Source organism: Thamnophis elegans, chromosome Z, assembly GCF_009769535.1.
Source record: "Thamnophis elegans isolate rThaEle1 chromosome Z, rThaEle1.pri, whole genome shotgun sequence".
NCBI lineage: Eukaryota > Metazoa > Chordata > Lepidosauria > Squamata > Colubridae > Thamnophis > Thamnophis elegans.
The window spans coordinates 62514843-62542751 of record NC_045558.1 but is presented as its reverse complement, the minus strand read 5'-3'; the positions used below and the strand labels follow the sequence as shown (position 1 = coordinate 62542751).

General features: G+C 40.8%; 1 protein-coding gene across 1 annotated transcript in view; it reads right to left on the bottom strand.

Annotated features, from left to right (window-relative positions):
* Positions 1–26393, bottom strand: part of STAC (SH3 and cysteine rich domain) — a 202612-nt gene extending 176219 nt beyond the window's left edge. The window contains exons 1-3 of the mRNA XM_032235867.1: positions 26301–26393; positions 25174–25359; positions 5873–6146 (exon numbers count right to left, since the gene is read on the bottom strand). Coding sequence (XP_032091758.1) covers positions 5873–6146; positions 25174–25359; positions 26301–26393 — 553 coding nt within the window. The remainder of the gene's footprint in view (positions 1–5872; positions 6147–25173; positions 25360–26300) is intronic.
* Positions 26394–27909: the final 1516 nt, after the last annotated feature.

Here is a 27909-nt window from a genome sequence, read left to right as displayed (position 1 = left end):
ATGATCTGCGCGCATTATTTCATGTCATTGTAGAAAATCCTGACAACTGGGACAATGACACACTAATGATGGCAACAGGATACGATCGGTGGCTGCCAAAACCATCAACATGCTTTCTCCTTATGGCATATGAGGACATTTTCAATGAAACTGACACACTTTTTAAAGTACTGCAAAACAAAGTGATGGACATTGAATATTGTCTTGCACGCATCCGTGACACCTTTACAGCTCTTGAGCGCATGAAACTGGAGTTCAACAGTTTATATGACCGATTTGAGAAGAAATGCAGCTCACTTGGCCTGACAGGGACTGGACGTAGAGAGTCGATTATATCTGAACAAAAACGAGTCTTTTGTAACATTTTGGAGAACATAAACCATCAAATGCAGGCTAGGTTTGATCATTTTGGTGAGTTGACTTTCCTTGGTTTGGTGGATTGCACAAAATTTAATGAAATGTCCCAACGTTTTGATGACACGAAACTGCAGAGCCTTTCAAAATATGCCAGATTTTTTGACTTTGTGAAACTGAAGGCGGATCTCGTTGGACTGTACAGCTCACAAGTGATCAGGGATACATGTAAATCTCCTGCCCTGGTATGCCCAATGGATGGAAGTGAATGAATGGAAGTGTGACCTTCCTCCCATATTTGGGCATATCAGGGGTTGTGACTTTAAATATATACCTTTCACCCTGGCCTGGCTGATAAGGAGTCGAGCTCTGTAGCTCAATGGTTAACACATCTGCCTAAGAGGCAATAGAGCACAGGTTCGATTCCCAGCAAGGGTATGGCTAGCTGATGAGAGCTAAATAGCTTGAAATAGATCTATACTAGTCTCTCTTTATTTATTTATCAGCATAAATATAACAAATGTAACAAAAAGGCAACAGTAAAAAATACTGGGTTTCTGTCTGGATGGTCTCTTGTGACGAGCCGAAGGACAGAGAATGGAAGTGTGACCTTCCTCCCATATTTGGGCATACCAGGGGTTGTGACTTTAAATATATACCTTTCACCCTGGCCTGGCTGATAAGGAGTCGAGCTCTGTAGCTCAATGGTTAACACATCTGCCTAAGAGGCAATAGAGCACAGGTTCGATTCCCAAAAACTTGGGTATGGCTAGCTGATGAGAGCTAAATAGCTTGAAATAGATCTATACTAGTCTCCCTTTATTTATTTATCAGCATAAATGTAACAAATATATATATATATATATATATATATATATATATATATATATATATATATATATATATATATATATATATATGTATATAGTTGTTCGGGTTTTCTCCCGCGTAGAATTGGAGATGTCTTGGCGACAAACCCGAACAACTAGAGACCTACATACAAAACCCGAACAACTAGAGACCTACATACTAACACCCGCGAAAACCTCAGAAAACATATATATATATGTATGTATGTATGTATGTATGTATGTGTATGTGTATGTGTATGTGTATGTGTATGTGTATGTATGTATGTATGTATGTATATATATATTAGTGTCACAACCCCTGGTAAGCCCCAATTATGGGAGGAAGCTAACTGCTTCCAACATCTGTCAATTGGCTCGTCACAAGAGTCCATCACGACAGAAACCCAATATTTTTACTGTTGCCTTTGTTATATTTGTGTTTCTATTTGTGCTGATAAATAAATAAAGGGAGACTAGTATAGATCTATTTCAAGCTATTTAGCTCTCATTATATATATATATATATATATATATATATATATATATATATATATATATATATATATATATATATATATAAAGTAACGACTAGCACCTTGAAGCGTGTCTGGAGACCAATGGGAAGCCAGTGCAGCTCGCGGAGGATAGGTGTAACGTGGGTGTACCTAGGTACACCCACTATCGCTCGCGTGGCTGCATTCTGGACTAACTGGAGTCTTCGAACACTTTTTAGGGGCAGCCCCATGTAGAGTGCATTACAGTAATCCAGTCTTGAGGTGACGAGGGCATGAGTGATCATCCAAAGGGCCTCCTGGTCCAGATAGGGTCGCAATTGGTGCACCAGGCGAACCTGGGCGAAGGACCCCCTGGTCACAGCCGACAAGTGGTGTTCTAGCGTCAGCTGTGGATCCAGGAGGACTCCCAAATTGCAAACCCTCTCTGAGGGGCGTATAATTTCACCCCCCAGGTTGAGAGATGGAATAGCTGGACCATCCTTGGGAGGGAGCATCAATAGCCACTCAGCCTTGTCGGGATTGAGTGCAAGCTTGTTCGTTCCCATCCAGACCCTAACAGCCTCCAAGCACTGGAACATCACGTCTACCGCTTCACTGAGTTGGCACGGGGCGGACAGATACAATTGGGCATCGTCCGCCTATTGGTGGTATTTAATCCCATGCCAACGTATGATCTCACCCAGTGGCTTCATGTAGATGTTAAATAGGAGGGGGGGCAGGACCGAACCCTGCGGCACCCCATAATTGAGGGGCCTAGGGGTCAATCTCTGCTCTCCGACCAACACCGACTGCGACCTGTCCGAGAGGTAGGAGGAGAACCACCAATGAACGGTGCCTCCCACTCCCACTTCTTGCAACCGTCGCAGAAGGATACCATGGTCGATGGTATTGAAGGCCACTGAGAGGTCAAGAAGCACAAGGATAGAGGAGTGACCCCTATCCCTGGCTCGCCAGAGATCATCGATCAGCACGACCAAAGCAGTTTCCGTGCTGTAGCCAGGCCTGAAACCCGACTGAAAGGAATCCAGATAATCAGTTTCATCCAAGGTCCGTCGGAGTTGAAAGGCCACCAATTTCTCAACAACCTTCCCTACAAAGGGGAGGTTGGAGACTGGATGATAGTTGTTCAAAATGGCTGGGTCCAGAGAAGATTTCTTCAGGAGGGTCTCACCACCGTATCCTTTAGGAGGTGCGGGAAGGATCCCTCCCGAAGAGAGGTGTTAACTATTGTCTGGAGCCAGCCACGTGTCACCGAGACCAGCCAGGAGGGGCACGGGTCCAGTATACAGGTGGAGGCACTCACCGCTCTCATGGCCTTGTCCACTTCCTCAGGAGCGACAAGTTGAAACTCGCTCCATAAAATCCGCTCAAGACCTTCCCCTGGTACCTCGGCTGGTACTGTGCGATTGGAGTCCAGATCTGTCTGAATCCAAGCGACTTTATCTGTTAGAAACTGAACAAATTCCTCAGCTCTACCCAGGATGGAGCGGGCTAGAGCGGAGAAATGCGCACATTTCGCCGCCCGTATTGCCACAAGATAGGTCCTGATATAGGCTCTCATCAGTGCTCGGTCAGATTCAGAGTTACTAGCCATCCAGCGGTGCTCTAGGTATTTCTTTTGGTGCTTCATCTCCCGGAGTTCCTCGGTAAACCAACGAGCCCTCCTGGATCCACTGCCTGGATCCTCGGAGAGGCCATAAAGGGGCAATCCAGTCTAGAGCCCCCGCCGCCGCTGTGTTCCAAGCAGCAACTAAGGACTCTACCGGACTGTGGACGAGAGCGACAGGTATTTCTCCAAGCGCCGTCTGAAATCTCATAGGGTCCATCAGGCGTCTGGGGCAGAACCACCTAATCGGTTCCCCCTCCCTACAGTGGGGGATTGGTTTCCGAAAGTCAAGCCTCAGTAGGAAGTGATCAGACCATGACAAGGGCAAGATCTTAATGCCCTTCAAATCTAGATCACGTCTCCACTGCTCCCAGAGAAATACGAGGTCAAGCATGTGACCCGCTGAGTGAGTCGGATCCCGAATTACTTGGGTCAAGTCCATAGCTGTCATGGAAGCCATGAACTCTTGCGCCCCATCAGAGTGTTCACCAAGTGAAGGCAAGTTGAAATCCCCCGGTACCATAAGCCTGGGGAACTCTACCGCCAGCTCGGCTACTGACTCGAGGAACGAGGGGAGGGCTGTTGAGAGGTAGGTATGTTAACAACAAGTCCACTTGACCCTCAAGGTCCAACTTCACCAACAGGGACTCATACCCGACAAGCTCCAGAGCAGGGATCCTACGAGGAACCAATGACCTTTGGATGATGATGGCCACTCCCCCACCCCTTTTCTGGGGTCACAGCTGATGGAGCACCTGAAACCCTTCTGGGTACATTTCAGTGAGGGGGACTCCTCCCTCCAGGCCCAACTAGGTTTCAGTAATACATGCCAGGTCTGCCCCCTCGTCTAATATTAGGTCCCGGACGAGGAGAGCTTTGTGAACCACAGACCTGGCATTTAGCAACAACAGCCTGAGACCAGGGCCCTGACAACTCTCGCCATACATGTATTGACATACATATATACATACATGCAAATACATACATACAAATACACATTCCTTTTTAAAATTTTAATTAACTGATTTTCTGTATTCTACTTACTGTCTATAACCAAATAAAGATTTGTTTATTTGATTGATTGATTGATTGTTATGTGTGAAACATGCCTTCAATCTTCAAGTCCACGAATTGCCCTTGGTATCCCTGTTATCTTTTAGGATTTTAAAGTAATAATCACCAAGAGTATGTGGTATAGCCCTCTTCTTAACCTTCAAACAATGTTCCCAAGGAGGAAAGAGTCATGATGAAGCAGAGCAAAGGCTGTCAAGCTCAGAAATGAATAGTTGATAAAAGGCAGAAAATAAAATAAGACCTGAAGGAATATTTGAGTTCCCAACATATAAAGGCTGATACAGTATTTACAATATCTAGTTGCACATCTGCCATTGCTTTCCATGTTGTAGTATGAGAAACTAACTAACTGCATTTTTGAAAATTAAATCCAAAATGTAAAATGCAAAAATAAAATGACTAATCCAAGTGGGGTCAGGAGGTTATTCATTGACAACATATTTTCTTTTTTATCTGTTCATTTTTGAATACTTTTGAATAGATTTGTGCTCATGCTGAATTTGCTAATTCATCTGAATTCATGCTTTTAAGGCTCTCTGCATTTGACACAGATGAGAGACCTAGCATGCAAATAATGTGTAGAAAATTAAAATGTTTTCCATCTAAGTCACTATAGGAAATAAAGTTCAAGAATAGCATGGCTAATTAATAAATCAATCCATGTTTAAAGCATAGGTAATTAGATTTAGGTGTGCAATATAATGGAGATTTCTACTGATAGTTGTTCATCAATATTTATCACTTTCTTAGCTTATTGCTGGCTAGTATTTAAGCATGTTTTCCTCGTCATGACTATATCTCCTTTGCTGCTGATATACTGAAATCTGGAAAGTTAACTCTAGATTCTAGAAAGTTGGTTCTTAGAATTTCTAAATACAGGTAATCCTCAACTTACAACAGTTCATTTAGTGGCCATTCAAAGTTACAACATTACTGAAAAAAGTGACATGACCATTTTTCATACTTATGACCATTGCAGCATCCCCATTGTTATGTGATCAAAATTCAGACACTTGTCAACTGGTTCATATTTATGACCTTTGCAGTGTCCTGGTTCATGTGACCTCCTTTTTGAGATCTTATGAGAAGCAAAGTCAATGGGGAAGCCAGATTCACTTAAGAATCATACTACTATCTTAACAACTACAGTGATTCACTTAACAACTATGTAAAGAAAGGTCATAAAATGGAACAAAACTCACTTAACAAATGTCTGACTTAGCAACATAAATGTTGTGCTCAATTGTGGTCATAAGTTGGGATTACCTGTATAGAAGTTATGATTAGTTTCTCATAAACAGTGATTCCCAGAATCACTTTTTATATACAAAAACATAAAAATATTCCAATTTTTCCATGCAATTTGAATATATTAAATAAATGCAAAAATAAGTTCCCTAGAAAGGTTACTTTGTAAAGTAACAAAAACAAAACAAACAAAAAACAAAAATAAAACACAAATTCTTTCTTACCAACAATCATATGGTTGCAGACATCACAGAATGTGGGTTTTTTGAAAATGTGTTCCTGAAAAATGTGAATCTTGTCGTCTGGTTGGAGATGAGTTTTGGTTGGAGTGGAGTTTCGACTTTCCAAATTAGGGAGCTGTTCCCTTTTAGAGGTGATTTCTGATAGCAAATCTACTTGCAACTTTGTGCCACAATTTGTTTGTTGAAAAAAGTTGTCTGCACTTTTACTCCTCAAACTTTTGGTCTTGAAAGAAAGTGATCGTTTCAATTTCTGGAGCTGAAAAAAAATTAACAATAGCATTTTTTCCAAAAGGAAGAATTCAGAATACATGGCATGTAACCATTATATGCAATTTCCATTCATATTTAGTGTTCTGGCAATTTCAAGTAACTAGAATTCTAATACAGCCAGGAGACCTTCAATAACAATCACAAACCAGCAATAGAGCCAATCTTGCTTATTTGTTTATTTTTTTAAATATGAGCTTTCAGATGCCATAACATGTTAATACAAGCCATAAAATGCCATAAAATGTTAATGCAGTTAAAGTCAATTAGAGACCTTTATATACTTTCAAAGCCTATTCTAACCAACATGCTATTTATACAATTATATATCAGCATCTCATTTATCACTAAGACGTAGGCAAATCTGCCTGGCTTCAAATTCTGCAGGACCTTGGCTAGTTAACCTCATTCGTTTCCACACTTAATTAATATGGAAATACTGCTGCTAATTTGTTCATGGGTAACAGTGGGATAGCAGCAAAAGCCCTGCTGCAGTTCTAGCTGTGCTGAAATTCTGAGGGTGCCAGCCTTCTCCCAGACTTGTTTGTTCTTGCATGGGATAGCTTCCAGTTCAAATACTTGACCTCAAAGTAGGTGGGAGGGGAGGAATACTGGGGGAAATGGGCCACAGAGGTAGTAGAGCACTGTGCCTAGCAAGGGGAAAAAGAACACAAGAGGAGGCTTCTTCTAATTTGCTCTGGGTCAAAAAAGGAAGCAGTAATACTGCTGGCAATGTAAGAGGGCATCAAACTTATCTAGTTTAGACCACTCACAGACAAATAGGCATTTGAGGCATCACTATTTCAAAACTTTCAAATCATTTTCTTCAGTCAAATCTGCAATGGTCACCTGCATATTTGCCACATTAAATTGAAGCACATTCAATTAGTACACAGACTTCAGGGGCTTGTGAGCTATACTCAGTCTTTAGATAGTGTGCAGAGGACTGCACTCCAAAATTGAATGGGACTAACACTAATTTAATTGAAATTAAGGTAATTAAATATAGCTTCTGCATTTACTTTCAATATAGCATCTCCCTTCTATTTCTTTAAATGTTACTATTTTTGGCTATTTTTGGAAGGGCTTTGAAGAACCAAACATCCTGAAGGATGCATGCAGACTTAAAGTTTCAGATTTGCACCCAATATACAAGAGGCTATAATGAAACGCCTATAAGATTTCCTTCCTGCTAATTCAGTGCTACTACTTGGCTAAACTCTTATATTCCCCCCATTCAAAATGATTGTCATTATATAAACTTTCCACAAATAAGGTTTTTTTCACATTAAAAATTCAAATTTCTAACTATACTTTCTGAGTGTCTCAGGTGTTCCATTATGTTTTCTAAGAATACAGTAGAGGTTTGTGGAGGAAATCACAGAGTCAGGTATGCAGTACAATATTACCAGAAAAAAGCTATGCAAGATTAGGTTAACAACTCTTAATGCCTTTTTGGTGATGTTATTACAGTGGGCTCTGGCACTTAGATCATTAGATATGAGTACTCCAAAGTCCTTGATAGAGTGAGAGTCATCTACAAGGTTATGTCCACCCAGTTTGTATTTTGTGTTTTGATTTTTTTTGCTAATGTGTAAGACAGAGCATTTGTTGGTTGAGATTTGAACTTGCCAATTATTTGACCATTCTAAAACATAGTCAAGGTCTTTTTGAAGGGTAGCTGCATTGTCGGTGGTGTTAAATAGTTTTATATCATCAGCGAAGAGAACACAGTTTTTGTAATATGATCACAAAGGTCATTTATGTAAAGCAGTGGTCCCCAACCTTTTTATCGCCATGGACCGGTCAACATTTGATAATTTTACTGTGGCCCGCTGAGGGGGGGATGTTGATTGTTTATATTTTAGATTGTTTTGATTTAATAATTTTAATTTAATTGTATTTAAACATGCCTTCAAAATAAAATACAGTTACAGGCTGCTGAAGCTGCTGACAGCCCCTAAATACAAGCACTGGAGAGAAGCATGTCATGTTGGTGAGAGTTTTTAAACCTTTTTTTCTATTGGAAAGACAACACCCTAAATTTGGAAATCCAATTTAAAATAAGGCTTATTAGTGAGAAAAGTGTCAGATATAAGTTTGCCAATTGAAGGGGTTTTTTGTTGTTGTTGTTTCCCTTTTTATCTCCGGAAGCTGGGCCGGACTTTTATTGAAATGTGGATTGGCTTTCTGTGTTTTTCTTTTTCTCTCTGATACTCTTAATTTTGGACCTTGTGGGGACATTGAATTTAAATCTAAAATGTATTGAAGATTTCTTCTTTTTTTTTAGCCTGCTCTTTGGTACTTTTTCTTATTTTCTAAGAAAAAGTTTAAATGGAAGTTTTAAGTATCGAGACTTGATACAAGCTAACACAAGCCAACGCAGTCTAGTGGACTTGAAACATTGTTACCAGAAGCTTCCCTTGTAAACCATTTGGTTAAGACTGGAAGAGCAGGCTTTGTTTACTTAGCTGGAGTCTTTCAGTATCTGGAAACCTACTTTAGACTAAATAATAAGCAGCAAGGGAAGCTAAGAATGACCTTGGAAAGACTTTTATCTTAGGGGGGGGGAGACTGAATTTATTTGTTCTAGCTTGTTTTTATACTACTTTTATATTATCTTGCTGGGGAGATATTGACTTTTTTATTCCCCTTGACTTTTTGACTCCCCCCTCCCTTTTTTGTGGCTTGAAGTATCTTTGCTTTTTGCTTTTTACTTTATTTTTTATTTTTGCACTTTTTTCCTTTCGAAGATATTTGAACATCAATGGATGGCTTGCCTTAAATTTTGTGTAAATTGGACTGAAGAGTTTCGTTTCTTTTCTTTTTTTCCCCTCTTCCTCTCTCTTCTCTTTTTTATTCCTTTACTTCTCTTCTTAAGTGAGATTCTCACTCTTTCCTCCTCCCTTCTTTTTCTTTCACCCTTCTCTTATTTTATTTATAACCTCTCATCTTCATAAATTGTTGTCTAAACCTCTGTGATATTAACTGCACTAGAATATAAAGGGGAAAAAACTTAGAACATGAGTAGAAAAGTACACTTGCGGGAGGTCAGAGGTCAATACAGTCAATGCTGCAGCAAGAAAAGGGGAAAGGAGTAAACTTAGAGGCAATCATGCAAGCGATACAGAAATTGCAAGCAGGAGTTGATAGCAAGGATGAAAAGCTAGACACCATTGTAAAGAAGTCTGAGAGTATAGAAAAAAGAATGGAGACAATAGAACAACAAAATCAAAGCATAGTACAAAAAGTTGACAAAATGGAAGGAAAAATGGAAAAATATGCACAACTGGATGATGAAATATGATGACAGGATTCAAAAAATTGAAGAAAAAATTCAAGAAGGAGAAAAGAAAGCTGAGAAGTTAGACAGTAGACTGAGCAACATGGAAAGGGAGAGCAGTGGAATATTAAGATGGGAGATGGATAGGTCTGAATTCTTCTTAAGATTTCAAAACATAGAAGAAAGAGGAGAGAACCTAGCACAGATAATATCTGAGATATTGACAAATGTATTAGAGATATTTCAGGAGAAGATGATGGATGGCATAGATGAAGCGTTCCGAGTACATACAAGATATGCAAAGAGAAATGCTCTTCCAAGGGAAGTCCATGTAAGATTTACCAAGAAAACAAATAAACTACAAATTCTACAGAAAATGAGAGATAGAAAATTAGAATATAAAGGCAAAGAGATTGTAGTTCTCAAACAAATTCCAAGAGAGGTTAGAGAGAGGAGAAGAGAATATCAATTTTTGATTAAAGTTTTGATTAAAAAAGGTGTTAATTACAGATGGCTCATACTGGAAGGTCTACTATTTACATGGTAAGCACAAAGACACAGGATAGATACAATTGATAAAGCAGAAGCTTTCTATGCAGAATATTTCAGAGAAACAGCTGAGAAAACTTGAAAAAGATGATTTAGTGGCACAACTACTGGAGGCACCTACAACTGAGACTGAAAAAGTAGAAGGAGCTGTAGGTGGAATTGAGAAAGAAGAAGGTGCGGTGGGGGTGGTGTAAGCTACAGAGAACAACAAGAACCCAGATCTACTAGAGCTATAAACCCTGTATATAAAGTATAAATATGAAGGAAATAAAAATGATTACAATCAATATTAATGGACTTAACTCAGCAATTAAAAGAAAGAAAACATTTCATAAATTAGAAAAGTTAAAACTTGACATAATCTGCTTACAAGAAATACATATTCAGAAGAGACATGAACACCTACTAACAACCAAAGCTTGGGAAAATGTTTTCAACACTGGCGAATTGCAAGGAAAGAGGAGTGATCTTCTATATTAAAGATAATATTCCAGCAAAATTAATCTATGCAGATGAAGAGGGAAGAATTTTGATGGTGGAAATTATGGATATATAAAAAAAACCCTTCTAATTGGAATCTATGCCCTAATGAAAAACAAGATGAATTTTATAAAAAATTGCATAAAAGAATCTTGGACTTAGACTATGTTGATATTTTTATGATGGGAGATTTCAATGGCATTGTGAACCAGAACATGGATTACAAACACACAAAACAACAAAGCTAAATAGAAAATTGCTTCTGAAATCTTTCTTGCAACGCACAAGAAATTGAGATTGAAACAAGCACTTGGGCGGACCACAGTCAATTACAATTAAATGGAAAGGCCAAAGGACAAGATCTAGATGAACATTAAATAATACTATATTGAAAGAAAAAGTCTTTGTACAAAAAATGGAAAAAGAGCTAGCCTTTTTCTTTTTCTTTCTTTCTCTTTCCCGCAGGCACGGGATTAGATACCATCAATATGCGGACGATACTCAATTGTATCTGTCCGCCCCGTGCCAACTCAATGAAGCGGTGGACGTGATGTGCCGGGGCCTTGAGGCCGTCATGGACTGGATGAGGGTTAACAAGCTTGTGCTCAACCCAGAAAAGACCGAGTGGCTGTTGTGTTTCCCTCCCAAAGATTTGGCTACTGTTCCATCACTCAGGCTGGGGGGTCAAATTTTATACCCCTCAGAGAGGGTTCGCAACTTGGGAGTCCTCCTGGATCCACAGCTGTCATTTGACCACCACTTAACGGCTGTGACCAGGGGGGCGTTCGCCCAGGTACGCCTGGTGCGCCAGTTGCGACCCTACCTGAATCGGGAGGCTCTCACAACAGTCACTCGGGCCCTTGTGACCTCTAGGCTGGAATACTGCAATGTGCTCTACATGGGGCTGCCCTTGAAGAGCATCCGGCGACTTCAGCTAGTGCAGAATGCAGCCGCGCGAGTGATTGCGGGTGCACCCCGATTCACCCGCATTACACCTATCCTCCGCGAGCTGCGCTGGCTACCTGTTGATCTCCGGATGCGCTTCAAGGTGCTATTAATCACCCATAAAGCCCTACATGGCAGTGGATCTGGATACTTGAGAGACCGCCTTCTGCCAATTACATCCCTGCGACCGATAAGATCCCATAGATTAGGCCTCCTCCGCATTCCATCGGCCAGCCAGTGTCGGCTGGCAACTACAAGGAGGAGGGCCTTCTCAGCAGTAGCCCCGACCCTTTGGAACGAGCTCCCCGTGGAGATTCGTACCCTCTCCACCGTCCAGGCCTTCCGCATAGCCTTGAAGAACTGGCTCGCCCGTCAGGCCTGGGGATAGGATAGTTGCCCCTCCCGAATGATGAATGTATGTTGTTTGCTATTTTATTACATGTTGTCCTACTGTCTGTATTCCCCCCCTTCCCAGTTTTTGTGTGAGCCGCCCTGAGTCCCCTCAGGGAAAAGGGCGGCCTACAAATTCTAATAAAATTCTAAATTCTAAATTCTAAAGAAAATAGGAAAGAAGATACATCAATGCAGAATCTTTGGGATACAATGAAGGCTGTCACTAGAGGTCTGATAATAGACTATACAAGGAAGAAAAACTTAAAGAAAAGACAAATGCATAAAGCTTTAGATAATGACTACAAAATACTTGAAAGAGAGCTACAGAGATTGCCACAAAAAAAAGATGTTAAAATAAAAATGGATATAATTAAACATAAAATGGATCTACTGGAAAAGGAAGAACTGGCACAAAAAATTAGAGATGCTAAACAGAATTACTTTGGAAATGCAAACAAATCAGGTAGATGGCTAGCATATAAGCTGAAAAAAGAGAGAGATGCAAAGAAAATATTCCAATTAAGAATGGAAACACTGAGAAAAAAATTATACAAGATTACTATGCTAAACTCTACGATCAAGAGAAGGTGGAAGAGGGAGGAGTTTAAAAGTATTTACAGGATGCTAATGTTCCCCAGATACCAGATGAAACTAGAACAATGTTGGAAAGTAAAATAACAATGATGGAGCTAACGGAAGCACTTAAAAAACAAAATAATGGAAAAGCCCCAGGTCCGGATGAACTATCTGTGGGATTCTATAAATTATTTGAAGAAATCTTGACTCTCCCACTCTTAGAAGTCATGAATGAAGTGATATCTGAGAGTAAAATACAGACCAAAATGGTTTTTTACCCAAGAGACAAATTAAAGACAATATGAGAATGATTTTGAATACTTTGGAATATTATGAGGCTCATCCCAAAAAACAAATGGCTTTGATGTTTCTCAATGCACAGAAGGTCTTTGACAATGTGAATTGGCAATTTATGTTTCTACAATTGGAGCAGATGAACTTTGGTAAGAAATTAATTCAAACCATACAAATGGTATATCATAAACAAACAGCAAAGATAATGGTAAATGGAGAATTGACAGATTCTATTGAAATAAAGAGAGGTACAAGATAAGGTTGCCCATTATCTAATAGTTCCAAGCAGCGATCAAGGTCTCCACTGGACTGTGGACGAGAGTATCAGGTATAACACCAAGCGCCGTCTGAAAACCCAGAGGGCCCATTAGGCACCTGGGGTGGAACCACCTAATCGGTTCCTTCTCCCTACAGTGGGGGATTGGCCTCCAAAAGTCGAGCCTCAGTAGGAAGTGGTCCAACCATGACAGAGGCAGGATCTCAATACCCCTCAAACCAAGATCACGACTCCACTGCTCCGAGAGAAATACGAGGTCGAGTGTGTGACCCGCTGAGTGAGTCAGACCCCGAATTACTTGGGTCAAGTCCATGGCTGTCATGGTAGCCATGAACTCCTGTGCCCCATCAGAGTGCTCACAGAACGAAGGCAAATTGAAATCCCCCAGCACCATAAGCCTGGGGAACTCAACTGCCAGCTCGGCTACTGACTCAAGGAGCGAGGGGAGGGCTGTTGTAATGCTGTTGGGAGGCAGGTACATTAACAACAAGCCCACTTGACCCCCAAGGTCCAACTTCACCAGTAAGGACTCACACCCAACAAGCTCCGAAGCAGGGATCCTATGAGGGACTAGAGACCTTCGGATAACAATAGCCACTCTCACACCCCTTTTCTGGGGTCGTGGCTGATGAAGCACCTGAAAACCCTCTGGGCACATCTCAGTGAGGGGGACTCCTCCCTCCGGGCTCAGCCAGGTTTCAGTAATACATTCCAGGTCTGCCCCCTCATCTAAAATTAGGTCCTAGACGAGAGGAGCCTTGTGAACCACAGACCTGGCATTTAGCAACAGCAGCCTGAGACCAGGGCCCTGATTACTCACGCCAGCTAGCCTTGGAGTGGAACTAATAGGGCCAGAAGGAGGGATCTCTGAGATGTAGCGAACCCTCCTTCCCCGGTAATGGCTAGCCCTAAAGTTCCCGCCATATCTGCCCCTCCCTGTTATGACCGTAATGTTCCGGCCCACTCCTGGGTCCGTGGTCCCCCCATCCCTCCCTCTGGCTACTGCATTCTTCGGCAGGCCCTTTGAATCAAACATCCTAGGCTGGTATTAGGCCCAGGCCCCTCTGACACTTCTGCAGTGCACTCAGTGCAGAGGGTACCCGGTTGTGGTCCCAGCCTATTCAGACACACAACACATCCATTCACCCAAGCAATCCCCACGTAGCAATTAAAAACACAAAAATACAACAATAATGGATTAATAAAAAGTGGGGTCATTCATGCAATCATACAATAACACCCATATCACATGCACTCCCCATACAAGTTAAAAATTGCGCAGCAGTGCAAGAAGTTCATAAAAAGCTAATATGGAAGAGGGAGTCCTAGTATTCCTTGTCTTCTCCTCTGCAGGGTCCCGCAGAGAGGGCAAAGTCCAAAAGTCTGGAGCGATAGGGAGTTAATGTCGGTTGGAGGAAGGTGTGGAGCAAGCTCTCCACCCACGTCCTCTTCGTCCATTGCTTAAGTGGGAGTCTCAGCAAAGCTGAGGATGGATTCAAAAGACCCAGCTTGCTTCAAGATGATGGTCCGGAAAACAAAAGCAGGGGCAGAGATGACCGGGAGGCAGAAAGGCCGTGGTTAGTCTCGGGTACAGTAGCGAAAGCTGAAAGGCTGGTCATGGTCAAATGGCCAGGGGTTACAGCAGCCAAAGTACAGCCCCTCCCCCAGCAATCCGGATCCAGCTGAAAAGAGACTGCGCCCCCGATGGAAGGGGGGTAGAGAGGGGGGAGGACACAGCTGAGCCGTGGTGTTCACAAGCCGGCATCAGCGGGTCAACGGTCCATCAGGCTAGCAATCCCAACCCTACCCCTAGCCCTAACCCTAGCCCTAACCCTAACCCTAGTCTAACCCTAATCCTAGCCCTAACACTGACCCTACCACTAACCCTAACCCAGACCCTAATCCTAACCCTAACCTAACCCTAACCCTAGCCTTAACCCTCACCCTGACCCTGGCCCTAGCCCTCTCCAGCAACAGTTGTAGCAGTCAGGGCAGCAATAGCTGGGTCAGGGCCCCCAGGACGAACCTCCAGGCCGCCAAGACCGAAGCGCGACAGCCACAGCTGGTGTTCTGCTTGATGATGGTCACAGAGGGGGGTCCTCCCCTTCAAAAGCCAGAAGCTGTAATCTCGCCGTCCCAACGTCGTTGCTACCACCAGAGTTAAGTTTAGAAACGCGCCGCATTCAAAACGACGCTGCCATTTTCTGTAGCCGGCATGGGAGATGGGCAGGTCTCCGGAGCACTCAAATGTCCAGGGGTCGCTAAAGCAGTCCCCCTTGCAACGCTCCCCCACTCCCCCACTCTTCTCTCCGAAGTCTAGCAGCCAGAAGTTAGAGTCTTATTGTTAGGCTTATTGACCTAACACTGCCACTGCCGCTGCTGCCGAGTTCAAAAAAGCTGATCTAAAGCTGATCTTCTCTGTTGTTACCAGATTTTTTTATTTTCTAGCATAATCATTTGCAATATTAATATTTCTTTTTCATGTTGTGCCATTCTTCCAACTTATAAATACTGCCACAATAACATCCAAGGCTTTTTTGTTAAATTTCAAGCAAGTTCATTATAATCTTTCAAGTCAAGGCTTTCTCTTCAGTCCAGCTACTAATAGTACTCCAAAAGAGCACCTGTATAAACAAATTGTGTGCTTCCCATTATCACTTTCAATAAACAAACTCAAAAGTCTTGAGAATGTTCTAAGCGAAAAGAGAAAAACAATGTTTCCAAACCTCCAGCCCCTAAGTGGCAGTGTTACTTCTTTTTCCTCCTGCTTTTACATCCCTCTTTGTATTCCAAACTTAAGGAGAAAAGTTCTTAAAAGAAAAACAATCTGATCAAGCATTGTAAAAAAAAAGAAATTCTTAATCCATCAGTATGAAAAAAAGAATGAAAAATAGAAGAAGAAAAATTAACCAATCCAATTTAAAAAGTAGGAAACATTTGTAAAAATTCCATCCATAAAAAAATATATTAAAAAAGACAACACACTAAGTTTAATTCTGGCTTAATCTCACCACTTGCTCTCTTCTGTCTTCAAATTTAATTTAACTTTTAGTTTTTTAGGTGATCTCTTCTCTAATAATAAAATTTATCTTACCAATTCAACACACTTTCACTCCCTCTTTCCTTCTCTTCTGGAGCTGTCCCAACTTTAGCAGCTTCAATGGCTGCTTCTCTGTTGCAGGAAAAAAGAACTTCTCCTGGATCAATCAGGGACTTTCTGATGTCCCTGAAATCAGCAGGATGTGTCCTCCTCTATCACCATCTCTAAGGGATGGTTTAGGTCCAAAAGGACCGTCCAGCAACAGAGATATCGATGGTGATCTTGGAGGTCCAAGATCACATGTTGTGTCATCATGACGTCAGCTCCACCTCCAAGATGTAGCAGCTTTCTTGAGGTGCTTTATTCTCAGACCCAGTATGGAATCAGCTAAAGATTCTGACTGTGGAGCCCTCAAGGCTCTTTAAGAACCAATACCAAGTCAACTGTAAAAGCCATTCACTTAAGTTCCATCCAGTTCTGGGGAACCAATTGTTCCTGAGAGTCTCTGGATGTAGATGAAGTCATCTAGCATGAAACAAATTGAATATATTGATGCAGAAGCTTCATGACTTCTTGGCTCACTCATCAGAAGAATCAGAGGACACAAATTCTCCCCAAGTATTATATATGAGGAAAAATATAGATAGTGCAAAATGCCTGGAAATATTCCAGCCTCAGTGGAAAACAGCAAGGAAGAGGGTAGTAGCTCTTCTAAATGATCCAAATAATTAGGAATGCTCCAAAAGAAAATCCACAGCTGTAACAAAATAAAGTTGGAACAAATGAAACCATGACTCAAGATATTTCAAATGAAAACTCAGAAAATAAAGTTGATGTCAATAGTTTGCCAAAAGAAATTATTGTTGTACAACCAGAGCCAGTACTTAATGAAGACAAAGATTACTTTAAAGGACCTGAATTTAGGGATAGAAATGCTACTAAATTAAAAACAGAAGCAGCAAAATGAATTGTTCAGTGAAGTTGATGAATTTTTAATTTTAAATAAGGAAAAGACAGGCAATTCAAGACAATTTACAAGACACACCTTGTAAAGAGGCATCTGTTAAAAAAAAGCATGGAGTTTCAAAGAAAGTGCATTGAAAGGAAAACAGAATGTTTCATCAGTAAAAGACAATAGGAGCTCTTCAGGAAAGCAAAGCAAAGTTTGGGGGAAATTACAGGATTTATCTTCTGATGATGAAGGATGTTCCCAAAGCAAGAACAAAGTAGTGAATCCTTAGATGAGATAAAGAAAGCCAAAAAAGAAAAAGAAATCATAAATGAGAGAAAGACCTTTGAAAGGAGGAAAAGTTATTCCTTTTCTGAAATTGAGAAGCCTTCTCCTGAAAAAGAAAACTGGAGTGCTTCTGGTAGTATCAGAAAAAAAAAAACTTGAGGGGAAAATAGGAAGGAACTTAAGAGGGAGAATTTGTAAGAAACCCCAAGATAATGTTTCATATACTGAGAAATCTCCCCAAACGAAGAGGTCTGTGATCCTTTGGATGACAATTTAAATAAAAAGGGAGATAAAGAAAAAAAGAAAAGCCCTAAAAGGAGGAATTAAAAACAACTACCAAGAAGTGAGTTACAATTGTTTCCTGATGAAGACTAATGAGGAGAAAAAGAAGAAAATGAGAGGGACAGCCAAGAAGGAAAATAGCAAAGTTAAAGAGACAGGAAAACAAGCTTAAAAAACCCAAGGGCACATCTGTCAATACTGCTGCCACATACTCTCATCAAATGAAGTTGAAAATGAAAATTTGAATTCAACAGGCAAAGAAAGCAATGATGAACAAAAAATAAAACCAGTAACAGAAGGTTTGTTGGTGAATAGAAAACTGGTTTTTTTTTAGTCTTCAGGAGATGAAGGAGAGCATAAATCTGTAGCTGTGCCAATGGAAGAAGAGGAAGATGACGATGATAATCCCAAGAATAGGTATGATTCCATCCGTAAGGACTTTAAAAAGATTATAACACAGCCTAAGTATGGGCACAACGAGAGCAACAAAACAGCAAGCAGGTTGTAAAAACCAGAAGTGCCTGCCTTGTACAGACTTGGTCACAGGCTTTCTGCCAGCTTGCACAAGAGGTCTTGTGGTAGGTAAGAGGGTGGAGCTCGATTGAAGTCTGGAATGTTGCTAACTTCCCTGTGAGATTGAAAGACTGGATTTTGTTGGGACAAGTGAACCACCCACCCTTGTCATACTGTTCTACAGGAGAAAAGACTGAGGGTGAGGTTTCAATAGGTTCTATTCAATTCTACCAGAAGAACACATAGCCATCCTCAGAGTGGCAGGAGAGGGCTAGAGACAAACTTGGGAGGTGGCTGCACCTGTTCTCAAAAGAAAAATTTAATGTAGGGCCTGCTGTGCTAGGACCGCTCAACATTGAAAGATAAGTCTTTCTGAGAAAGGTCTCAGTGGATCCCCTTAAATGATTTAGATGACCTCAGAGAGATTGTAGCAGAATTGAAGAGGCCTGGGATCATCCAAAAATCTCAGAGCCTTACATCTCTCCCATAGTAGTAGACTGGAAGAAGAATTTGTTCCTGAGGATGTGCATAGATTACCATACCATTAATTGGAGGACCATTCCAGATCAGTACTCCCCAGAGGGGCAAAATGGTTTAGTGTGCTGAATCTGAGAAGTTGCTCCATCAACAGATGACAGAGAGAAAATTGCTTTCATTTGTCCCTTGGGGTTCTATGAATTCAATCAGATGCCTCAAGCATTGTCAGGTGTCCCAGTGACTTTTCAGCAACTTATGGATTGGATGGTGGGAAACATGATTTTTTTTAAAAAAATTATTTTTTATTTATATATAAATATTTTGAAATATTTTGAAAACAGTGTATTGTCTAGATATTTCATTTTAACAAAATAACAATAAATATACTAACAGTAATAAAAATAATATATGTAGTAATTATAACAATAATAATAATTGCATTATTTGTGCTTCTATTGATTATACTGACATACTTATAGTCATATATAATGTTAATCTTTTACATACACATAATAATCTTTATTCTTCTAAGTTCTACCTCTTGTATCTAGCCACTGGTAAAACCTATTCCATGTTGAATAATACTAATAATACTAATAAACAATAATATCTCCTTTATCTTTTATTTTTAATGTCAGTCTGTCCATCTCTGCACATTTCCAACATTTGATGAGCATATTTCTAGAGATCTTTGTTAATCTTGTCAGTGGCAGAAGCCACCTATAGAAAATTTTGTATAAATTTTCCTTATATGCAGTGGCCATTGCCAGCTTATAATTTCTATCCCAAAACGTTTGCCATTTATCTAATTTTATAGTGTAGCCATTTTTTTTGCCCATACTATCATTGTTTCTTTAACTTATTCATCTTCCATTTTAAAGCTTAGTAGGTAATTATATAGTTTCCTTATTAATTTTTCATCTGTCCCTAATAGTATTTGATCAAGTATAATTGGTTCTTTATAAAACCCCATATTTTCACATCTCTCTCATATCTTGATTGTATTTGCAAGTGCAGTCACCATGCTAGGTCCATCTCTTGGTTTTGAAATTCCTGTCTAGTTTTTTCTTCCTTGTTTAAGATGTCTTTGTAGGATACATTTTTTTTGCCAAATTGACAATATTTCGATTTAATGCTCCATTGTAGAAAGCCAAACTGATATTTTCCTATAGTTTTTTTATTTAACTTTTTCCCATACTAAAAATAAAGCATTCCTCACATTGTGCCTTTGAAAGTATCTATGTGCTGTATTCCTTCCTGTAAATGTGTTTTTATTTTTCCATTTTCATTTCATACAGTCACATATATACTGTGCATAACCGGGGCCATATAACATTAAACAATAAACACAGCGATTAGTCTTGTCAACAATACCCCCCAAAATACAAACCCAATGTACCACTTCGACCCTCCATACACCCTTCCTTTCGCCCCCCTCCAACTTTCCTTCTTCCCTCCAACATTCCCCTCTACCCTACTTCCCCTCCCCCTCTATCACTCCTCTCTCCCAGTACACTCCCTCCCTTCCTTCTCACCCTCCCTCCCATCCTCTCTCCCACCCTCTCTACCCCTCTTCTAACCCTCTACTCCTTCCTTCGGTGTATTTCTACTATCTATTAATATATTCAGCTAGTCCTATTTTTACAGTGAAATTAAAGAGCAACAGTATACAAGTGCAATCACGTTACTATAAAATCTAACACATACTATATATCCCCCCCTCCCCCTAACACCCCACTTCCCTCCCCCCCCGACTTCCCAGAGCCCGTACACGGTATAGATTTTTAACAAATACAGTCTAAAATATATTAAGACAAAGGAAATAAAAAAAGAAGTTAATAACATCCCTGCATTAAACTCAGCTTCTTCCTGTTGCACTAACTTTAAGCAGTTTAGATTATTCCTAATCTTAAGCATAGGCTATCTGTAATTTCTTAGTCCCATATTTGTTTTGTATATAGTCAATCCATTTTTTCCAGTCTCGTTTGTATCTCTCACTTGAATGGTCTTTAAGATACGCTGATATTTTCGCCATCTCGGCTAGGTTTGTGACTTTTAAAGAGTTGTAGGCAAGTCTTCCTTCTTCCAGTATTGCGCCACCAACAGTCTTGCTACCGTTATTAAGTGCAGAACCAAATTAGTCTCTACCGCTGTAAATTCAGTACATATACCTAATAAAAATAACTGAGGAGTAAATTTTATCCTTCTTTTAAAAATATTTTGCATAATCCACCACATTTTTATCCAAAATGCCTTAACCTTTTAACAAGTCCACCATATATGAAAATATGCAGCATCGAGAGAACCACATCTCCAATATTTAGGCTGTACATTTGGGTACATAGAAGCCAGTTTTTTAGGATCTAAATGCCATCTATAAAACATCTTATAAAAATTTTCTCTCAGATTTTGTGCTTGTGTGAACTTCACATTTCTTACCCATATTCTTTCCCATGTATCCAACATTATTGGTTCTTCAATATTTTGAGCCCACTTTATCATACAATCTTTAACTAGTTCTGTTTCCGAATCCATCTGTATTAGTACATTATATATCCTCTTTATGTGCATTAAACTTTGATCTCTTATTTGTTTAAACAAATTATCCTCAACTTGGATAAAACCAGTTTTTTGGTCTATTTTCCACCTGGCCTGTAATTGGCCATACTGGAACCATGTTTGAACTACCTTCTCCTCTTTCAATACCTCTAAAGATTTTAGTTGTAAAAACCCCCTTTCCAAAGTGAGAAGTTGTCTGTAGGTGGTTCTATCCTGCTTTTGTGCTATATTCATATTTTCAATTGCATGTCTAGGAATTGCCCACATGGGTAATTTGTCATTTAGTTTATATTGATATTTTTTTCCAAACCCGCAGTAAAGCATTTCTTAAGATATGACTTTTAAAATTCTTATCTAGTTTTTTGTTGAATAACAAGTAAGCATGCCAACCATATACCAGATCGTGTCCCTCGATATTCAGTATTCTATCGTTGGTTAAATGGGTCCAATCACTAATTGCGGATAGCACCACTGCATCATAATATAATTTTAGGTTAGGTAATTTCAAGCCTCCTCTCTCGCGTACATCTTGCATTATTTTCATCTTTACCCTCGGTTTCTTTCCTGCCCATACAAATTTGTTGATACCCTTCTGCCATTCTAAAAGATTCGCATCTTTTTTAAGTATAGGTAGCATTTGAAAAAGGAATAAAAATTTTGGTAAGATATTCATTTTCACTGCCGCTATCCTACCCAGCAAGGATAAGTGCAATTTCTCCCATTTTTTCATCTCTGTCTGTATACTCCACCAAAGTGGTATATAATTGTGCTTATATAATTTCCCGTTTGAGGCTAAAATATTAACCCCAAGATATTTGACTTTTTTGACTACCTCACATCCTAGCATCCCTCCTAGTTCTTCCTTTCGTTTAGTATTCATATTTATAGCTAATATTTTGGTTTTTCCTAAATTTATTTTAAAACCAGACACTTGACCATATTGATTAATCATATTCATACTAGATTCCTGTGGTTGTTCCAATATTATGACCAAATCATCCGCAAAAGCGCAGACTCTGTATTCTTGCTGCCTAATCTTGATCCCTTTTAGACCATCCAAGCCCCGTATTTTATTCAACAATACTTCCAAAGTTATAATGAACAATAGTGGGGACAAAGGACAGCCCTGTCTTGTACCTTTTCTGATTGGAAAAGGGTCTGTTAAACTTCCGTTGACGATGATTTGAGCTGTTTGCTGTTGGTATATTGCTGTGATTGACTGTAAAAAGCTATCTCCTATCTGCATTTTTTGCAATATTTTCAACAGAAATTGCCAGTTAACTCGATCAAAGGCCTTCTCAGCAGCCAGAAATATGAACGCAGCAGGAATTTGGTTGTTCTTTCCCAAATATTCTAATGCATTGATAATTAGTCTAACATTACTCTTCATCTGTCTCCCCTGTATAAAACCTGTTTGGTCGGTATGTATCAATTGTTGAATAACCACCATTAACCTATTTGCTAGTATTTTAGTAAAAATTTTATAATTTACATTAAGTAATGAGATAGGTCTATAATTTTTTGGTTGGGTAGTATCTTGATCTTCTTTGGGTATCAAAGATATAAACACTGTCTTCCAAGATGGGGGCACTTTACCTTCCGTTTGAATTTTATTAAATAGTTCTCTAAGAGGTTCTACCATTTCTAACTGTAAATTTTTATAATAAACTGCTGTCAAGCCATCTGTGCCTGGCGCTTTCCCTAACTTTAGTTGCTTAATTACCTGCAAGATTTCCCCTGAGGTTATTGGTTGGTTCAACTTTTGCCTGTACTCTTCTCTAACTAGGGCTATTTTCTCTTTATCTAAGTATTTGTCTATATCTAAACCCTTAATTTTATCCCCTTTATACAATTCTGTAAAAAATTCCTGAAATGCCTTTTGAATCTCCTCCTGTTGAAACACCTCCTTCCCTCTATAAATCAATTTGGTTACATTTCAAATTTTCCTTTTTTTCCTAATCTGATAAGCTAACCATCTGCCCAGGTTATTTGCATTACAAAAAGTGTTGTGTTTTGCAAATAATAAACTAGTGGCTACCTGGTCAGAGATCAGCATATCAAATTGGGATTTTAATATGGTAATTGCTTCCTTAACCTTTGTATCGCCTGGATTCAATGTTAACTCCAACTCTTTCCCTTTAATTTCCTCTTCCAATTCTTTTCATTTTAGCCCTTGTTTATGTCTATGCATTTTGTTTATATTCATCAGTACTCCTCTCATATACGCTTTGCTTGCATCCCATACAAATTCCATAGGTGTACCCTTATTCATATTCAAAACAAAGTATTCAGATAACAATTTTTTACAATCATTAATGTACTTTTCATATCTGAATAAGTTTTCATTCAGCCTCCAAGACCTTCTTGCCTGCACTGTCCTTCCCAATTCCATCCAAACTGGGTTATGATCCGAAAGGACCCTCACCGCAATCTTTGTCTTCTTCACCGTAGAAAGTAAATCATTAGTGATTAATATAAAGTCAATCCTCGAAAAGGATTGATGTCTATCGGAAAAGACGGTGAAATCATATTCCTCTGCGTTTCTTTCTCACCAAATATCTCTCAATTCAAAGTCGTCCATCATGTCAAAAAAAGGTTTGGGTAACTTAGCTTGCATTTTAGTATTTGGGTGAGAGGTCTTCTTATCTCTTTTAGTGTCAATCACGCCATTCCAGTCACCCAATAGTATACAAGACTTATAGTCCCACTGTAGTAATTTAGCATAAAGATTTCTATAGAATCCGTCTTGCTGTTGATTAGGAGCATAAATTCCCAAAAGTAATATCTTTTTCCCTTCTAAGATTAGGTCTAGCGCGATATATCTTCCAAAGGGATCTGCTTCAATTAGTTCAGCCTTAATGTCTTTTCTTAAGTATACAACTATACCATTTTTCTTTTCCGTAGCAGAGGTCACAAAATGTTGACCAAGTTTGGGGTTAAACAAATATTTTTGATCAGTTGATTTGATATGAGTTTCTTGCAGACAAATTATATCATTCTTGAACTGTTTAAGATAGTGGAATATTTTCTTTCTCTTCTGTGGAGAATTCAGTCCATTGACATTCCATGTCAAAATCTTAGTTGTCATCTCTGGTTGCCTGAAGCTTTTTTAGAGCCTCCTGCATGGCCTGTTTAACCTTTGGCCTAGCTCCTCCCATGGCTTCTGAGCTTGTTGCTGCGACTCCTTGATCAATGGCCGGTGATTGTTGAGGTTGTTGCATTGTGGCTTGTTTTTCCATTCGTCTGGTAATCATATGGCTAGGTCTTTGTTCCATGACACCTTGCCCTTCCAGGAAGGGAAGGTGGTGCATCTTGTCTGGTAGTTGTGTAGTTTGCTGTCTATCTTGTCCTTCATGTGGTCTTTCTCTGGATCCAGATGGTGCAGGGTGTCCCGCCTTCAGAATATTGTGATAGAAATCTCGAGCTTTCCATACAGAGTTGAGACGATATCTTTGCTTGTCAAATGTAATTATAATACTGTCAGCACCTCTCCATTTAATAATTAGGAAAGAAAGACCATGAGACTCCATACGTGGAAAATCAAATGTACTTTTACTAATTAAAAATGGTTAGAGAGCGGTTGCATAGCGAAGTCTAATTAATTAGGCGCGAAAGCAGTTGATATATAGAATAGCCCATTCCACACCCCCTGGCATCATAGGCCTAGGCCAATCATAAGTCCTTCAAGTGTCAGGTGTGAGATAACTTCAAAAGGCATCACGAAGATGGAATGTCGGTGCCGTTAGTCCAGGCGGGAAACACCCACGCATGCGTAGTCTGACCATCCAGTGAACTCCAGAACATTCCTCCAGCACATCGAGTAACCCCACCCAAATACCATGCCCTCCCTCCCCGTTTCATGGCAGCTGAAGCAACAGCAAAGCAGAAGCTGACATCCGGCCATCCCCCGGAAAAAGGCGTTTAGGCCTAAAAACAAACAAACAAACAAACAGACGAACAACAAAACACAAAAAGGAACAGGGAGGGGAAAAGAGAAAAATTAAGGCTTGTCAGGGTAAGCATCATAAAACTTACGAAGCAGCCGGGGGGCATGAACATGGGACTTGTCAACTCATTCCGCATGAGAAGGAGGAAAATGCTTCCAAGCCACCAAGTATTGGATGCGATTACGCCGCTTGCGGGAATCAAGTATTTGACGAACTTCAAAATGCCGTTCACCATCGATCAGCAAAGGAGCAGGCGGAGGGTCATCAGGTGGACGTAAATGTGGAACACGAACAGGTTTAATGAGGTTAATGTGGAATACCGGGTGAACCCGGTGAAGGTGCTTGGGCAACTGCAAGCGAACAGAGACAGGATTGATGACCTTCACGATAGGGAACGGACCCACATATTTTGGTCCCAACTTTTTGGACTTCTGCGGGGTGCGAAGAAACTTCGTGGACAAATAAACCAAGTCACCCTCCTGGTATTCATATGGCTGTGTACGCCTTTTATCCGCCTGTTTTTTATGGGCACGATGTGCAGCATCCAGAGTTGTCAGGGTCAAAGGCCAGATACGGCTGAGACGTTCGCTCCAGTCAGCGACGGACGGAACTTGCGGCTGGTCACGAGGCAATTCAGGAATAGGAACAAAATCTTGACCATACACCACCCGGAAAGGCGTGAAACCAGTGCTGGAATGGACAGAATTGTTGTAGGCCACCTCAGCATGTGGCAATAAGTCCACCCAATCATCTTGTTGATAATTGATGAAACAACATAAATATTGTTCAAGAACAGAATTAGTCCTCTCACAAGCGCCATTAGTCTGAGGATGGTAGGCGGAGCTAAGGCCCTGGGCGGAGCCAATACGTTTGAGAAATTCCTTCCAGAACACTGAGGTGAACTGGACACCCCTATCGGAGATGATGCGATCAGGCACTCCATGCAAACGGTAAATGTGGGAAATGAAGAGTTTAGCCAGCGCCTTAGCGGAAGGAATTTTGTGGCAGGGGACGAAATGAACTTGTTTCGAAAACAAATCCGTAACGACCCAAATGACGGTGTGCCCCTGGCTCTCGGGGAGTTCAACAATAAAGTCCATAGAGATCTCCTTCCAAGGGGCAACAGGTCGGGCAACAGACTGGAGCAATCCCTGCGGTTTCCCAGGAGGTCGTTTCGCGGCCGCACAAACGGGGCAACTGGCAACATAAAGTTCAATGTCCTTCTTCAAAGATGGCCACCAAAATTGTCTCTTTACCAAATGCAAAGTTTTACAAAACCAAAATGACCCACCAATTTGGAGTCGTGAGCACGTTGGAGGACAACGGGACGAAGGGAGGCGGGGACATACAATTTGGCACTGATCCATGGCAATTCGTCCCTCATTGTGCACTCATCCTGATGCTTCTAGAACCAGTCATCCTGGGAAGGGCAAGTTTGAGGTCAGAAAGAAAATCTTGAGGCACGTCCACTTTTGCTCGTGCCTGCTGGCGAGTAACCACCGGAGCCGCCAGGCTGGAAGTGGGAACCACCGGTTGCACGATGCTCAGTTTAGAGCAGTTGTATTGAGGGAGTCTGGACAAGGCGTCCACCATGAAATTCTTCCCCCAGGGATGTACTTGAGTGTGAAATTGAACCGGTTGAAATGCTGGGCCCACCGCATTTGTTTGGGGGAGAGACAGCGCGGCGTCCTCAAAGCCTCCAGATTCTTGTGGTCAGTCCACACCTCGAAGGGTGCTTAGCGCCTTCCAGAAAATGGCACCACGTGGTTAGGGCCCACCGTACCGCAAACACTTCCTTCTCCCAAACAGCCCAACGCCTCTCAGTGTCAGTGAGTTTGCGGGAGGTGTACGTGCAAGGTTGCAGGTTACCTTGGTCGTTGGATTGCAACAAGACGGCCCCAACAGCAACGTCGCTGGCATCAGCTTGGACGACGAAAGGCTTGTCCATGTCGGGATGCTTCAGCACCGGCTCCGCAGCAAAAAGGCATTTCAGTTTCTCGAAAGCCGCTTGGCAGTCCATGGTCCAGTCAAGAGGCTTGCTAGGCTTAGGTTTAGGACCACCCCTGGATTTCAGCAAATTAGTTATAGGAAGCGCAATTTTGGCAAAAGAAGGAATGAATTGACGGTAGAAATTAGCAAAACCCAAAAAATTTTGCAATTGTCTACGAGTTCTAGGCGCGTCCCACTCAGTGACCGCCCTCACCTTTTCAGGGTCCATTTCAATGCCAGCTGGAGAGATGCGATATCCAAGGTAGTCAATCTTAGTTTGGTGAAACTCACACTTGGATAATTTGGCATAAAGATCAGCAGCTCTGAGTTTTTTCAAAACAGTGCGCACAAGTGCGACATGTTCGTCATAGGAGCGAGTATAGATAAGGATATCGTCCAAATATACGATAACTCCTTTGTAGAGGTGGTCATGCAAGATCTCATTGATTAACTGCATGAAAACTGCAGGGGCCCCTTGCAGGCCAAAAGGCATGACCCGGAACTGGAAGCAACCAAGAGGGCAGTTGAAAGCAGTCTTCCATTCATCTCCCTCCTTTATGCGGACCCTATAATAAGCTTCCCTGAGGTCCAATTTAGTGAAAATGCGGCCCTTCCCCAACTGGGCCAACATGTCCTTCATTAATGGAAGTGGGTATACATTTTGGGCCGATATCCCATTCAAATTTTTAAATTAACACATAATCGAAGAGAGCCATCTTTCTTTTCACGGAAAAGTACAGGGGCAGCAACCTTGGGACGAGCAGGTTCAATGAATCCCCGTTCCAAATTTTTATCTATGAAATTTCGCATTTCTTCCATCTCCCTGGGTGACATGGAGTATATTTGGGGTTTTGGTAGTTTAACCCCGGGTAGAATGTCAATAGAGCAATCAGTAGGTCTGTGGGGTGGAA